Raw genomic sequence first — 17,769 nt, 5'->3', positions numbered from 1 at the left:
TGATACTTTGACGCAGCCCAAAGGTATTTCTCCCCGTCTTCTCTTTTTCTGCATGAGGGGACAGAGGGGGGGTCGCCGATTTAATGAAGCGGCCTTGCTGCGGGGCAAGATGTAGGGATAACCCATCACCTAGGAGGAGCCAAGAAAAGAGGGAGGGAAGGGTAGTGAATGAGAGTGGAGTATGTGGGGATGAAATGGGTGGGAGTAGATTTATGCATTTGACGTTGGTTACCTCCCTTGTAAGGGGGAAAAGGCCGTTGGTATATGGTATGGTATAGTATATATATATATAAATATATATTTATATATATATATATATATATATATATATATACATATATATATACATATATATATATATACATACATACATACATACATACATACATACATACATACATACATACATACATACATACATACATACATACATACATACATACATACACACCAAGAACTTTTCCCCTTTATAAGGAAGGTGTGAAGTCAAAGGCACGTACCTACTCCCACCCATTCCACTCCCCTCCGCCATCCCTGCCCCCTTCTCATATTAGCTCATTGATGACGGGTCATCTCTGTATCCCGCCCACTGCCCTGGGTTATAAGCACTGTAGCAAGACAGAGTACATCCACAGCAATGCCGCTCCACTTAATGGACGATCCCCGATATATCTATATCTATGAGTTGATACCTTCATGTGGTGGGTAAGCATGAGCATCTTATGACCACAAGGGCTATGACAATGCGAGTAGGTTTCAGGGTCGCTCATATTGAACAGGTCTTGCATGAAAGACGTGGCAGAGACGAGTCAACACACATAGTCGAAGGGATCACTGCTAACTGGCACGTCCCTGATGGCTGACAGGGAGATTCCTTATAGATATATGGGGTACCGTCTTAATGGCGGAGTGGACCATTGGACACCCTACAGATATATAGGGCTCCACCGAATATAATGAATAAGGTGGTACCAGGAACTAGGTGCTGCAGCAGGGAGGAGAGATTACTGCCACAATAACCTTAAAGGAAACATGGCTTGCACAACAAATATAAAACAGGCCGTTCCTGTTGGATCACCGTCTCCGTGCCACCGAATGTAAGCACCAAGCAAATGTAAATCTTGGACATTACATAACATGAAGGAAATGAATATTTCATCTACAACCTGCAAACCCTCTCAGATGACCACTGGCTGGAGAGTTTAGTAGAAGAACTGGAGAATATCAGGTGGGATATCGTGGGATTGGATGAAGTGCGAAAGTAGGAAGAAAAGCTGAGGGGGGTACAAGATAATCACCAATTGTTCTACTATAGAGATAAGGAGAAGGAAATATCTAGTGGTGAACGATTCTTGATCAATCGAGAAATTGCTGGTAACGTAGTGAAATTCAGAAGTATATCAGATAGGGTTGTGAAAAAGCAATGTAATTGAGGTTTATGCATCAACTTCACACAATTTAGACGATAAAATCGAGTCCTACTATGATGATTTAAATCAGGTAATGAATCAGGAAAAAAAAATATGTACACGTTTTAATGGGTGATTTTAATGCTAAAATGGGAATATGGGAGGAAAATTGTATAATGGAAAATTTGGATTCGGTGAGAGAAATAACAGAGGCGCGGTTCTGGTCAATTTTGCATCGTAAATGGACCTGGAGAATTCCAAATGGAACAACAAAGTACGAACTAGACTTCATATTAGGAGAGGATAGCAACAACATTAGTAATTTTATGGTTATGGATTAAGTAAATATAAGCAGTGACTATAGAATGGTAGGTTGTACAGTTAAGTTTAATTTAAGAGCCAAGAGAAACAAATCAGTTTAGAAGAGGGAAATGAACCTTACGAAGGTTAAGAATAAAAAGAAGGAATAGTAGTTAAATATAAAGATAAATTGTAGAATCCCCCACCCAACACACATACTGTACATACATACATACATACATATATATATATATATATATATATATATATATATATATATATATATATATATAGAGTCTTCTACCCAGATCTGCATATATATTGTATATATATATATATATATATATATATACATATATATATATATATATATATATATATATATATATATATATATATATATATATGGAGGTGAGGTAGCAAAATAAAACGTTAAGGCTTGAGTATGGAGCTTTATTCAGAACCAGACTGTATTCAGTCCACTGAGGAAGGCCCAAGAGGTCGAAACGTCTGGTTCTGAATATAGCTTCATACTCTAGCCTTAACGTTTCATTTTGCCACCTCACCTCCATATTTGTCTGTCTTTACATATATATATATATATATATATACTGTATATATATATATATATGTATATATACATATATGTATATACATATATATATATATATGCATATGTATATGTATGTATATATATATATATATATATGTAAAGACAGACATATATGGGGCGCCCCTATGGACCAGAGCCACACATCATTTTGTCTATGATAGAGGAAAACTCTTCATAGAGAAATGATGACACTTTTATACTACGACTGTCCCTCCGTTATGCTGTTCCTCAACCCCTTGCTGCTGTCCTGTACAATTTCTCTGAGTATTCATTTTCTGCTGTGGGGGAAATCCCTGTGGTGGGGGAAAAGAATACTGCCACCAAGTATTTCCACTTGGATCGTAAGAGGCGAGAAGAAAGGGACGGGAAGTGGGACTAGGCATCCTTCTCCTTGTAGCCCCACAGGGGACATTCCTAAACGGAAAGTAAAGGCATAAGAGGGTCTGGGAGTTTTCGGAACAGCACCCTAAGGTTTGGGTCTTTTAATGTGCCTGGATGTGGTACAGATGAGAGTAAAAGGGAAGAGATAGGTAGTATGTTTGTGAGAAGAAAGATGGATGTGTTGGCTTTGAGTGAAACTAAGTTGAAAGGGAAGGGTGAGTATAAGTTTGGGAGTGCATAGAGGATTTAGGGAGAAATGTCAATGTAATAGTACTGGGAGACCTTAATGCTAGGGTAGGAAATGGTTCAATTGATGGAGTGGTTGGGAAATGTGGAGTTCCAGGAAAGAATCGTAGTGGAGAGTTGATGGTGGAAATGTGTCTAGAAAGAGAGTTGATGATAGCAAATACAGTGTTTCGGAAGAAAGTCAAGCATAAGTACACATGGGAGAGGGTGGTGGATGGAAGGGTGGTAGATAGAGCGTTGATGGATTATGTAGTGGTAAATAGGACTATGATAGGAAGAGTTAAGGATGTACATGTGCTAAGGGAAGAGGGTGGGGGAATATCAGATCATTTTTTGGTGGAAGGTAAGTTGAGAGTGGAGGATAGATGGAGAAAGAGGAAAGGGACAAAAGGTAGGGAGTTGCTTAGAGGGAACTCTTTAAATGAAAAGGAAAAGGAGAAGGAGTACAAGAATAAGCTGAAGGAGGAGTGGGAGGGAGTGAAGGATAGAGTAGAGGTAGGTGTGGAGGAGGAATGGGGATGGTTCAAGGAGGGAGTCACAAAGTGTGCAAGGATGGTGTGTGGAACAAGAAGGACAGGAGGAAATAGAAGGAAGGGTAGTGAATGGTGGGATGAGGAAACAAAGAAGGTTGTAGAAGAGAAGAAGCGAGCTTTCACAGATTGGTTACAAAATAGGACGAGGGAGTCATATGAGAGGTACAAAGAAAAGAAAAGAGAAGTAAAGCAATGTGAAGTGGGGTAAGAGTATGACAGAAAATTTTGAAAGTAATAAAAAGATGTTTTGGAAAGAAATTAAGAGAGGAAGAGGAGGCAAATCAAGTAGAGAAGAAAAGGTAAAAGGTGCAGATGGAGAGATGATAATGGAAGAGAAGGTAGTAAGGGGAAGATGGGCAGAATATTTTAGGGAGTTGTTAAATGTAAAGGAGGATAGGGAGGGAAAGATAGCTGCAGTGGGAAATGCTAAGAAAATGAGAGTGAGGAGTGAGGAAAATGGAGGAGAAATAAGGAAGGATGAAGTGAAGGCAGTTGTTAAGATGATGAAAGCAGATAAGGCACCTGGTCTGGATGGATGCCATGCAGAATGTCTAAAAAAAGGAGGTACAGTGATGGTGGACTGGCTGGTGAGGTTATCTAATGTTTGCTGGAGAGAGGGTAGAGTGCCAGAGGACTGGAGGAGTGCTTGTATAGTTCCACTTTACAAGGGAAAAGGGGACAAGTGTGAATGTAGTAGTTTCAGAGGGATTAGCTTGTTAAGTGTAGTTGGGAAGGCTTATGGAAGGATCTTGATTGAGAGGATTAGGGGAGGAACAGAAGGAGTAATTGGTGAGGAACAGTGTGGATTTAGGACAGGTAGAGGTTGTGTAGATCAGATCTTTGTGGTAAGACAGATATGTGAGAAAGCTATAGGAAAGGGGAAGGATGTTTTTTGGGCTTTTATGGATCTGGAAAAGGCTTACGATAGGGTAGACAGAAAGGCACTGTGGGAGGTTATGCAGATATATGGGATAGGAGGAAAGCTTCTGGGAGCTGTCAAGAGTTTTTATGAGAGTAGTAGAGCTTGTGTCAGGATTAGAAATGGAGAGAGTGAGTGGTTTGAGGTAAAGGTGGAACTTCGTCAAGGATGCGTTATGTCGTCCTGGCTGTTCAACTTATACATGGATGGGGTGGTGCAAGAGGTAAATGCAAGGGTAGTGGGTCAGGGATTGGAGATGGTTAAAGAAAATGGAGAAAAGTGGGAGGTGAGCCAGTTGTTGTTTGCTGACGACACTACGCTTGTGGAAGGATCGGAGGAGGGACTGAGGAAGTTGGTGACAGAGTTTGGGAGAGTATGTGATAGAAGAAAGCTAAAGACAAATGTGGGTAAAAGTAAAGTGATGAGATGTATAAGGGGTGAAAGTGGCAGTAGACTGGAAGTGAGCATTAAGGGAGAGCGACTGGAGGAAGTGGATAGTTTTAGATACTTGGGTGCAAATGTGGCAGGAAAAGATGGAGTGAAGGTGGAGGTAGAATGTAGATTGAGAGAAGCGAGTAAATGCCTTGGTGGATTGAAGAGTGTAATGAGGAATAGACATTTGGGAATGGATGCTAAGAGGAGACTACATGAAGGAGTGATTGTGCCAACAGCACTGTATGGGGTAGAAACATGGAACATAAGAGAGGGAGAGAGAAGGAGTTTGAATGTGTTTGAAATGAGGTGTTTGAGATGTATGATGGGGGTTACTAGGCTAGATAGAGTGAGAAATGAGGAGGTGAGGAGAAGAACGGGGGTGGAAAGGGAGTTGGTTGATAGGGTTGATGAAAGAGTATTAGGATGGTTTGGACACATGGAAAGAATGAGTGAAGAAAGACTAGTAAAAGAGGTATGGAAAGCAGATGTGGAGGGAGTGAACATGAGGGGACGTCCTAGGATGAGGTGGATGGATGGGGTGAAGGGGGCTTTGGGGAAGAGGGGAATGTCTGTTGAGGAAGGACGGGAGAGAACGGAAGACAGGGGTGAATGGAGAATGGTTGTATATGGATGATGTTGTGATGCATGAGGTGGAATGGACGGGGGATGGGGGGTGAGGTAGTATGTGTGAGCAAATTTTGACGCAGCCTGAAGGGCTTTCTCCCCGTCTTCTCCTTTTATGCAATGGGGGGGGCGGAGAGGGGGGATCGCCGATTTAATGAAGCGGCCTTGCTATGGATGTGCTGTGCCTTGCGACACTGCTTCTGACCCAGGGCAGTGGACAAGGTGCAGGGATGACCCGTCATCCAGGAGGTGCTAATATAAGAGGGAGGGTGGAGGGGGGTGGGGTGTATTCAGGAATGGAATGGGTGGGAATGATTTCATGCCTTTTCCTTTTTGGCTACCTCCCTAGTAAGGGAGAAAAAGCCTTGGTATATGTATGTATATATACTGTGTATATATATATATATATATATACATATATATATATATATATATATGTATATATATATATATGTATATATATGTATATATATATATATGTATATATGTGTATATGTATGTATATATATATATATATATATATATAAATATATATATATACATATGTGTGTGTGTGTGTGATTCACCTTGGTCTTTGGATCACGTGTTGGACTCGTGATCGACAGCTATTTCCTTCTCGGAAGAGAGCTCAGAGCTCGTATGACCGATGTGTGAGTAATGCTTTGACCTTACACGCACACACACACCCAACTCCTCGCCCACGAGAGTTGGAGTAACGGCTCGAAGAGCAGGGATACTGAAATTATTTTCACCCGTGGGCAGGATTCGAAACCGGACCGCCGTAGTGACAGTTTGGGACTCTACCAACCGCGCTACCAAGTCGTGTGTGTGTGTGTGTTTGTGTGTGTGTGTGTGTGTGTGTGTGTGTGTGTGTGTGTGTGTGTGTGTGTGTGTGTGTGTGTGTGTGTGTGTGTGTGTGTGATTCACCTTGGTCTATTGGATCACGTATTGGACTCGTGATCGACAGCTATTTCCCTCCCGGAAGAGAGCTCAGAGCTCGTATGTCCGATCTATGGGTAATGCTATGACCTTACACGCACCCCCCCCCAGCTCCCCGCCCACGAGAGTTGGAGTAACAACTCGAAGCGCAGCGATACTGAAATAATTTCAGCCCAGGGCAGGATTCGAACCAGATACCGCCGATACCTCCGTACTGACAATCCGAGTCGTGTGTGTGTGTGTGTGTGTGTGTGTGTGTGTGTGTGTGTGTGTGTGTGTGTGTGTGTGTGTGTGTGTGTGTGTGTGTGTGAGAGAGAGAGAGAGAGAGAGAGAGAGAGAGAGAGAGAGAGAGAGAGAGATTCACAATTGTCTTGGATCACGGGTTGGACTTGATCGACAGTTATTAACCTCCCGGATGAGAGCTTGGACCTCGTATGACCGATCTATGGGTAATACTGTGACCTTACACGCACACACACACCCAAATCCCCGCCCACGAGAGTTGGAGTAACAACCCGCAGCGCAGTGATACTGAAATTATTTCAGCTTTGGGCAGGATTGTAACCCGGACCGCCGTAGTGGCAGGCGAGAACTCTAACCACTGTACCACGAGCTTGTGTGTATTCACCTCGGATCTGCTGCAGCCTCTTTGCGAGACAGCCAGACACCACCCTACCGCAGTGAGCTCAGAGCTCATTATTAGCAGATCTCTGGGTAGGTCTGAGACCACTCACACCCCACACACCGGGAATGCAAGGTCACAACTCCTTGACTAACGTCCCGTACCTACTCGCTGCTAGGTGAACAGGGGCTATACGTGAAAGGAGACAAACCCAACTTGTCTCCGCCCGGCCGGGGAATCGAACCCCGGTTCTCCGGCTTGTGAGGCCAGTGCCTTACCAATCCGCCACCGGGCCGTATGTGTGTGTGTGTGTGTGTGTGTGTGTGTGTGTGTGTGTGTGTGTGTGTGTGTGTGTGTGTGTGTGTGTGTGTGTGTGTGTGCGCGCGTGTGTGTGTTTGAGTGTATGTGTGCGATTTACCTTGGTCTTCACCTTGGTCTTTGGATCACGTGTTGGCCATACGAGCTCATATGACCGATCTATGGGTAATACTATGACCTTACACGCACACACACCCCCAACTCCCCGCCCACGAGAGTTAGAGTAACGACTCGAAACGCAGTGATACTGAAATCATTTCAGCCCTGGGCAGGATTCGAACCAGATACCGCCGGTACCGCCGTACTGACAGTCTGGGACTCTACCAACCGCGCCGTGTGTGTGTGTGTGTGTGTGTGTGTGTGTGTGTGTGTGTGTGTGTGTGTGTGTGTGTGTGTGTGTGTGATTCACCATGGTCTTGAATCACGTGTTGGACTCGTGATCGACAGCTATTTCCCTCCCGAAAGAGCTCATACCTCATATATGACCGCGGCCGCGAACGCTGTCACTGCACGATCAAGTTGTGTGTATGTATATATATATATAAATATATATATATACATTATATATATACATATCTGATAATTTTTATGACAGTCGCATGAAGGATTCGAACCCACTGCTTTTGGCTCTATTAAGATAATTCACACACACACACACACACACACACACACACACACACACACACACACACACACACACACACACACACACACACACACACACACACACACACACACACACACAAAAAAAAAAAAAAAAAAAAAAAACTGGAGTCCGGGAACCATAATGGTGGAAAGGTAGAAAACACCAGACTCCTCCCCACCTATGCGGGGGCGAGGGAGAGGTGGAAAAAGAAAAACATCACGTAAAACTGCGGGTGTAAATGTCCTCCCCCCTCTCTCTCCTCTTCCTCCCTTCTCCCACCACCCCCCACCCCCACCCCCACCCCCCACGACCACCACCACACACTCTCACCCAGCACGGGTTACCACGTCCCTCCTATGGACGTAGTCGCTCGTATATTTATACCATGTGATTTCTGTATTCCATTGTAACCCCTGAGGACGGGTCCCGGACAGGACCCGAAACGTCGGGAATAAATTACCTACTTCTGAGTCTGGTGTTTCTACGTTTCCATCATTATATATATATATATATATATATATATATATATATATATATATATATATATATATATATATATATATATATATATATATATGTGTGTGTGTGTGTGTGTGTGTGTGTGTGTGTGTGTGTGTGTATACATTTATATATATACATATATATATATTTATATGTATACACATATGTATATATATACATATATATATATATATACATATATATATATATATATACACATATATATGTATGTGTGTGTGTAATAGATATTTCCTGATGCTTACAGTTGTAGATGAGTGGGTTTCGGTTGATGGATTTTGACACGCGACATGCAACACACATCACGCAACATCATGCAACGTGTGCGTAAAGCACGCCCTGGACATGCACGACACCGAAATATGGAGCATACGGAACACACATATTCACACATTGCACTGAACACAAGTCACATTTGTAACGTTCTCTATCACTAATTCAGTGATCCTAGTTCGAGTCTTATAAAATTTTTCTGCTCTGTGAGCCGGCACTCCAACTTTGGTGAGCAGAGTTGTGCGTGTTTGTAGGCGCGCGCGCGTGTGTGTGCATGTGTGCGCGTACGCGCGTGTGTGTATAAGTTCAGAGGATTAACCATAGATCGGGCCACATGTCAGCTCTGAGCTCTCATCTGGAAAGGTAATAGCCGTCGGTCACGAGTCCAACATATGAATCACATATTCATACGGGACTCATACCACATATGAAGGAACAAGACGCAAGTCACACATTAAATCACTGAAGTAGTTTTCTCTCATGATATTATTAAAAGTCTAACGTTCGAAAGCAGGAAAGGAACAATCAGAGTGCAATAATAATTATGGGGACAGTTTGTCTACTTACTATACACCAAAAGGTCTCTTATCTCCTTGTGAATAAAGGACCATCCACACTCCTCCAAACCACTACCTGGTCAGAGGCAATACAGCAAGACACATCACCTTCACAGCAGGGCCCGAAAAATTGAGTTGGTTTATCCCCACTGCTTCATTACATGGCAACCTTCCCTCTTCGTCCACTTACGATCAATTAGAGAAGAAAAGAGGAAATGTCTTTGGGCCGCGTCACTTTATCATCCATTCACAAATTCTCTCCACCCACATCTATTCTCCTCTATTTCCCTTCCCTGATCAACAGACATTCCATTTTTAATCGTGGTTCCCTTCACCCCATCCATCCATCTCTTTCTCGGTCTTTCCCTGATGCTCACTTCATCCACTTCTGCTTTCCACACTCTTTTAGCTTGTAATCTTAACTCATTCTTTCCATAATCCCAAGCCATCCCAATAATATTTCATCAACCCTATCTGCTAGCTCCCTTTCCACTGCTGCTCTCCTCACCTCCTCATTTCCCACTTCATCCATCTTCACCACAATTTTTAAACACTTCACCTTAAGTATGTTTTGGGTATTCCTTTCTGTTTCCATTAGATTCCAAGTCTCTACCTCATACAATGTAGTGGATACAATTACTTCATATAGTGTGCATACTTTAAGGTACCAGTTTCTCATGACACTGTTCATTCCCCCAAGACATTTACTTCTTTCCACCCCTCTACAGTTTACCTCCACCTTCACTCCTCCATCACCTGCTACATGTGACCTTAAATAGTTCTAACTCTCCACATCCTGTAGCCTATCTTAAAACTTATCTCTCACTGCTATCCTCTCCCCTTATACATATCATCATCTTACTTTTGACCACATTTGACCACGTTGAACAACCATATTGACACTACATAAACCTGGTGCAGCTCCACCTTCATCTCAAACCACTCACTCTCACAATTTCCAACAATAACACATGCTCTATTTCTCACGTAAATAAAATTTTGACTACTCTAAGCAATTTTGCCTCCCACAATACATTCCTATCGATTCTGTCACAAACCTTCTCTAAATCCATAGAAAATTCCTTATCTTTTCTCATAACCTCTCGAATACCTCCCATACCACAAAAACTTGATCCAAGCATCCACCACCTTTCCTTAATCCACACTGTTCTTCTCTAATTACTCCCTTTGCTCATTTTCTAATCCTCTCCATCAGCACCTTACAATAAGCCATTCCAACTACACAGAACAGATTGATCCCTCTAAAACTATCACATTTATATATGTCCCCTTTCCCCTTTTCTTTTGTAAAATGGGAACTATCTATGCACTCAGGCGCCTACCAGCTTCATCACTTTCAATACTCTCTGTATCTCATATTTTTCTTTAACTCGGTAATTTTCTACTCCCATTACAGTCCTTCTCCTAGTGTCTCCTATTACCAATGTTAATCACTCTTTAACCTCCTCTACATTTAGCAATTCACTGAGATACTCTCTCCATCTTCCTCTTACCGTTTTCACTTCCATTAAAATCTATCCATCTGCTCTCTTTACTTTTCCCCTCTAACTGAATCCCCACCCCATCCTTCACTCCTTTCTAAAAGCATTTTAATCTTCAAAATTCTGTCAAACTCCCATCCAGTTTTACATCTGCGCTCCTCTGCCTCCCTCACCTTGAGTTCTGCTTCTCCTTTTTTCTTTTTGTACTTTTTGTATACTTTATCCCTCACCACTTCCCGCGCTTTCCTCAGATTGTCCTGGTATTCTTTCTCTTCAGTCTTTTCATTTAGTTTACTGTCAGCAATTTTCTACTCCCTTATCCGCCTTCCTCATTTGTCCTCCATTCTCAGTTTCCTTTCTATAAAAAGATTTGCTAACCCTTCACTTTCTCATAAGAAAACATGAATGTAGATAACTCCCAGTCCTCCCTTCGGATACCACTACATAGTCTGTCAATGCTCTATCAGCCGCCCTTCCCTCTATCAGTCTTTCTTTTTAAACAGTGGGCTTGATATCATCAACTTCTTGTCTAAACACATCCCCATCATCTCTCCATTATAATTCTTACTTGAGAGGTAATAATGATGATAATGATGATAATAACCACAATAATAATAGTAACAATAATAATAATAATAGTAATGACAAAAATAATAATGATAATAAAAATAGTAGTAGTAGTAGTAGTAGTAGTAGTAGTAGTAGTAATAATAATAATAGTAATAATGATACATACATACATACATACATACATATACCAAAGGCTTTCTCCACCTACATGGGGGTAGCCAAAAAGAAAAAGGCATAGAAACCACTCCCACCCATTCCATTTCCTATATATTCCACTCCCCTTCACCTTCCCTCTTATCTTGGTACCTCCTGGATGACGGGTCATCCCTTCATCCTGTCCACTGCCCTGGGTCAGAAGCAGTGTCGCAAGACACAGCACATCCACAGCAAGGCCACTTTATAAATTCATTATTATTATTATTACTATTATCATCATTATCAATGTTATCATTATCATCATTATTATTATCATTATTATTAATACTATCATCATTATGATAATGATAATGATAATAATCATAATTATGATTACAATAATGATAACAATTAGAGGATAACAATAATAATAATAGTAATGATGATGACCATAATATTAATATTAATAATAATAATAATAATAATAATAATGATAATAATAATAATAATAATAATAATAATAATAATGATAATAATAATAATAATAATAATAATGATAATAATGATAATAATAACAATTATAATAATAATAATAATAATAATAATAATAATAATAATAATGATAATAATAATAATAATAATAATAATAATAATAATAATAATAATAATAATAATAATAATAATAATAATAATAATAATAATAATAATAATAATAATAATAATTAATAATAATAATAATAATAATAATAATAATAATAATAATAATAATAATGATAATAATAATAATAATAACAATAACAATAATAATAATAATAATAATAATAATAATAATAATAATAATAATAATAATAATAATAATAATGATAATGATAATGATAATAATAATAATAATTATAATAATAATAATAATAATAATAATAATAATGATAATAATAATAATGATAATAATAATAATAATAATAACAATAACAATAATAATAATAATAATAATAATAATAATAATAATAATAATAATAATAATAATAATAATAATAATAATAATAATAATAATAATAATAATAATGAAAATAATAATAATAATAATTTCTCACCTTTCTCACCCTACGCCTGGTAGGAATAATCCTGTCAGCGGTATGCGTTTCTCGAGCAAAAAATGTTTTACACTGCCGGTTTGCTAGACCTGTCACAGCAACCCTCCTCTTTTGTCCGGGCTTGGGACCGGCATAGTACTGGTTAACACCATTCCTATGGCAGAGTTATTATTATTATTACTATTATTATTATTATTATTATTATTATTATTATTATTATTATTATTATTATTATTATTATTATTATTATTATTATTATTATTATTATTATTATTATTATTATTATTATTATTATTATTATTATTATTATTATTATTATTATTATTATTATTATTAATATTATGGTCATCATTATTACTATTATTATTATTGTTATCCTCACACATATTTTGTAGATTCACATAAATTCACTACCGTACACGTAACTCATGATATATTACAATATGATGGATACCGACAGATTTCTCGGGCAAACTAATAAAAAAATTAACACAATTATAAAGATAGATTAATGTTTGTATGTTTTGAGGCAAACGTCCCTCCTCTTAGACTGTTTCTTGGTTGTGGCTTCCCAGGCCGTTACCCATAAACAAATATTGGCAATCGGGTAGGCTGGCGCGAAGTCGACAGCAAGACTTTCACCGGTTTCTTGACATAACTTCCACCCTCTTTTTCTGCTCTTTCTCTTTCTTCTTCCATCTCATAGTCCTCCTCCTTCTCCTCGTACATCTTCCCACCCAGCTCCTTCTCCCCACTACCTGCATAAATTTTATGCAATCAATAATTTAGTGACCTTAGTGATACTAGAGTCTTGCAGTATTGATTTTTTACCATTAGAGGCTAATTTCCTCTTACAGTAGAATACTGATCACTTAATTCCTATCATTTTTCAGCAGTGGACTCAGGATGGCTAATTTGATTTGATTTGATTTGATTCCTCCGTTCCTACCTCTATGGCTCCACTTCTTCGGCGTAATATTCTTCTCAAGGAAAGAAATCGAAGGCGACAGTTCTTTTTTTTATTCTTTCTCCTCTTGCCCCCTTTCCCTTCTCCCCTCCGACCTCCTTTACCTCCTTCGGCTGCTGTTTCCAAGAAGACAATCCTTCGAATCCGCTGCCATGTGAGGGCATTCCTAGAAAATGCAGAATGAAAACTATTAATATTAGTGACCGTGGCCTTGTGGCATAGTTAACAGTCTAAGCATATGGAGCTCAGTGTTCGATGATTCACACACACACACAGGCTCGCATGCACACATCGACATTCACACACACACACGCATCCACAGTCAGATACAATTAGGTAAATACACACACACACACTCCTTCGCAAACATGCGATATAGTGTGCTTAGTCGAGACTAAACTATGAAGGTATGTAGATACAAGGAAATAGTAGATACATAGCCTGGAGACAGGATAGGAAAGTTAAAATGGGAGGCTGGGTGGTAGTTGTAATATGACATTATATACATTCATATACCAAAGGCTTTTCCCCCCCTTACATGGGAGGTAGCCAAAAAACAAAGGCATAAAAACCACTCCCCTCCCTCCCATATCATTCCCAACATACTCCCCTCTACCCTCTTCCCTCCCTTTTATCTTGGCACCTCCTGGATGATCCCTGCATCTTGTCCACTGCCCTGGGTCGGAAGCAGTGTCGCAAGACACAGCACATCCACATCAAGGCCGCCTCATTAAATCGGCGACCCCCCGAAGTTTCGGTCCTAGTTCTAAGACCGTCTTTAGGGGTGTGAAGAGATACAGTGATTAAAAAGCTCATTACATTGGCCGTAGTTGGAACTGGGAGAATCTATCCGGGCTCCCCCTCCTCCTCCAGTTGCTACGAGAACCAGACAACTGGTCACAACCTAGCATAAACAATTGTATACAATGGATCTCACATACATTCTTAAAATTCACAAAGAATAAATACTATGAATAAAATAAATTAGTACAAAAATACAAATACGATAACAGAAAGAAACAAAACCTGCCACGTTCACATACAAGAACAACTCAACCTTCTATACACACCCTTTATGTTCATCCACGTCAGGCAACTGATCACAACCTTGCACAGACAACTGCTTACCGTTGTTTTTATTTACATACATAAATCCGAAGTGAAAAAATATTGGAATACATACACGAAAAAATAAATCAATCCAACCTCGTTCATATATATATTATATATATATATATATATATATATATATATATATATATATATATATAAATATATATATTATTTATTGTTTACATTATTATACTGTAGTTTTTATTCATTTATTAATTTATTATGATTTTTTTCGCATCCCACCAAGATATTGACCAAAAGGTCTCATGTTGGAATGCTCAGCCTTTGTAATTCTTTGCAATATATGTATATATATATATATATATATATATATATATATATATATATATATATATGTATGTATATATATGCAATATGTACAATACATCAACAATTGCTTCGAAAATCCAATGTCCATTTGACTCAGTGATATATATATATATATATATATATATATATATATATATATATATATATATATATATATATATATATATATGACGTAAGCTTTGAAAAAGCATACCTGCGAAACTAGTCAGGAATAAACTCAAGACTAAAAATCCTGTGTTTCCTACTCCTCGTACGTCAACCTGTCAGAATGTCTCAATATATACATATATTTATATATATATATATATATATATATATATATATATATATATATATATATATATATATATATATATATATATATATATATATATATTTTTATTTTATTTTTTTTTTTTTTTTTTTTTTTGAAGACACAACTAAACAATGTTTTCCAACTATGACACGCTAACTGGAAGGCTCGGAATTATCTTATTTAATTCCGACGTCACGACTTCATGTGTCTCGTGTTTTCATCTGGGAAGATTTGAAGAATATATTGGGTTGTGTAAGAACGTGAAACAACCAAAGCAAAAGTTTGATTTTATTTTGTGCAAGAGTTTGACAAGATGTTTTTGAAGAAGAAATACTCAAGACTTCAAGAAGATTTGTCAACAGACACTACAGCCCCGACCCACAGGACCGAAGTCGAGGAATCGAAAAAAACTTTCTGGAAGGTTCTGCTTCGTTTTTCTGCTCTCTTCTGTTGTCTTCGCGGAAAGTCTTCGGGAAAGGAGAAGAAAACCGTCGCCAAGTCCCCCGGAAAGAAGCTTCTGCGGAAAAACAGGACAACAGCTCGAATGTTCACAAACACCAAAGTATGGACCAACGTTGAAGTCCTTGGTGAAGGAACCTACGGACGGGCAGTTTTGGCCAAAAATGCCAAAAACGGGGACGTCGTTGCCCAGAAAACCGTCCCTTTCAACCCCAAGTTTACAGAGGAGATCATTCATTACCAACTTAAACACCCCAATGTAATCAACCTCTTCTGCTGGGAAAGGTCCGACCTTACGCAGACCATGTACAGTACATGGAGTACTGCTCTGGAGGAGACCTACAAAGCGTCATCGACTGCATAAACACAACAGACGCCCTGGAGTACTTCTCTCAATTGATGCAAGGCATCGACTACATTCACTCCAGAGGCGTGGTTCATCGCGACATCAAGCCTGCGAACCTCCTCTTGACCGAAGCCAAAGTCCTCAAGATCGCAGACTTCGGACTTTCAGACGTCTTCGTGGTCAAAGGCAAAGAGGTTCGAATCAAAGGCATTATGGGTACTCGGGCTTACATGGCCCCAGAAATCATCCAAGACCCGAGCTACCTTGGACCTCCGGTCGATCTCTGGGCCTGCGGTATTATTTTTGTCCAAATGATGGGCAGAGTCCGACCGTGGAAGCAAGCGGCGTTTGGGGATGAATGTTATAAAATGTGGACTGAAAATGATCCGAAACTGAAGGAGATGATTCCTTGGAGATGGATCTGTGATTCCACGATGACAACTGTAAATCTTCTTCTGGAAAGAGATCCGGGCAAGCGACTGGCTGGCTGGCGGAATTTTTGGAAAGAGTGAAGGCGATCACTCAAAAGGAACACAAAATTCCATAAGAGGTCTTCATATTAGAAAATAAAATAGAATTAAAAAAAAAATACAATGGTATGAAAAAAAAACAGGAAAAGAAAAAACAACCAAAATAAAAAGGGAAAAATATAAACGAAAAATTATGAAAAATATACGAATATAAATAAAAAACATATATACACAAAAAAAAAAAAAAAAAGAGGGGGGTTCCCCTCAGCTGAATAAAGCTCTTGGGAGCATCATACAGAAAAAAAATCATAAACATTCCATCCGTCAATGGATTAACCCTTATATATGCCAAAGATTTATCTCAATAAAACTGGGCAGGGATATACACACAACAACGATAAGGCTGGAACCGTTGCCTGCATCAAAATCTATCGACTAGAAGTTAGAGACAGACTGATATAGATAACCAGTTAGCTAGATGGAGTCCTAGTGACGTTTACTCCTTTTCCCTCAATCTCGGGGAGCTTTGGAGTCGAGCTCGATCCCAAACCTCTATCAGTTCGAGCGAATCATCGAGGTCGCCTCTTGTTGGGAAATGAAAATTGTCGGGTTACCGGACATGCAAGTCACTTACAATGCAAGCGCGCGCGCGCGCGCGTGCACACACACACACACACACACACACACACACACACACACACACACACACACACACACACACACACACACACACACACACACACACACACTCGTGGGCGGGGAGTTGTGTGTGTGTGTGTGTGTGTGTGTGTGTGTGTGTGTGTAAGATCATAGCATTACCCATAGATCGGACCTACGAGCTCTGAGCTCTCTTCCGGGGGGGAAATAGCTGTCGATCACGAGTCCAACACGTGATCCAAAGACCAAGTGAATACACACACACACACACACACGTGCGCGCGCGCACACAAACACACACATACACATTATGGTCTCTTGTAGTATCCTTCATTCTTATGTAACCATGTAGTGAGTGCAGAAACGATTGTTTATTTAAAAGAAATAACTTTATGGACAAGGGTGACAAGTGGTAATGGTCACGGAACTGCCTAGTGTAGGCCTTATGGTCTACTGCGGTCTCCTCCATTCTTGCGAGTTTTGAGATGAAAGGGATTTTG

At 39.5% G+C, this 17,769-nt stretch overlaps 1 protein-coding gene and 1 pseudogene across 1 annotated transcript in view; one reads left to right on the top strand and one right to left on the bottom strand.

The window, feature by feature from the left end:
• The window catches only part of LOC143027293 (uncharacterized), a 3,593-nt gene extending 2,823 nt beyond the window's left edge, over positions 1-770 (bottom strand). The window contains exon 1 of the mRNA XM_076188560.1: positions 693-770. Within this exon, the coding sequence (XP_076044675.1) occupies positions 693-770 (78 nt within the window). The remainder of the gene's footprint in view (positions 1-692) is intronic.
• Positions 771-15,993: 15,223 nt separating this feature from the next.
• LOC143027449 (serine/threonine-protein kinase Chk1 pseudogene) lies at positions 15,994-16,690 on the top strand (annotated as a pseudogene).
• Positions 16,691-17,769: the final 1,079 nt, after the last annotated feature.

Source organism: Oratosquilla oratoria, chromosome 8, assembly GCF_046742065.1.
Source record: "Oratosquilla oratoria isolate Oo_2021 chromosome 8, ASM4674206v1, whole genome shotgun sequence".
In the NCBI taxonomy this organism is placed as follows: Eukaryota; Metazoa; Arthropoda; class Malacostraca; order Stomatopoda; family Squillidae; genus Oratosquilla; species Oratosquilla oratoria.
Note: the sequence above shows the minus strand (reverse complement) of the source record. Positions and strands in the feature narration are given on the sequence as shown.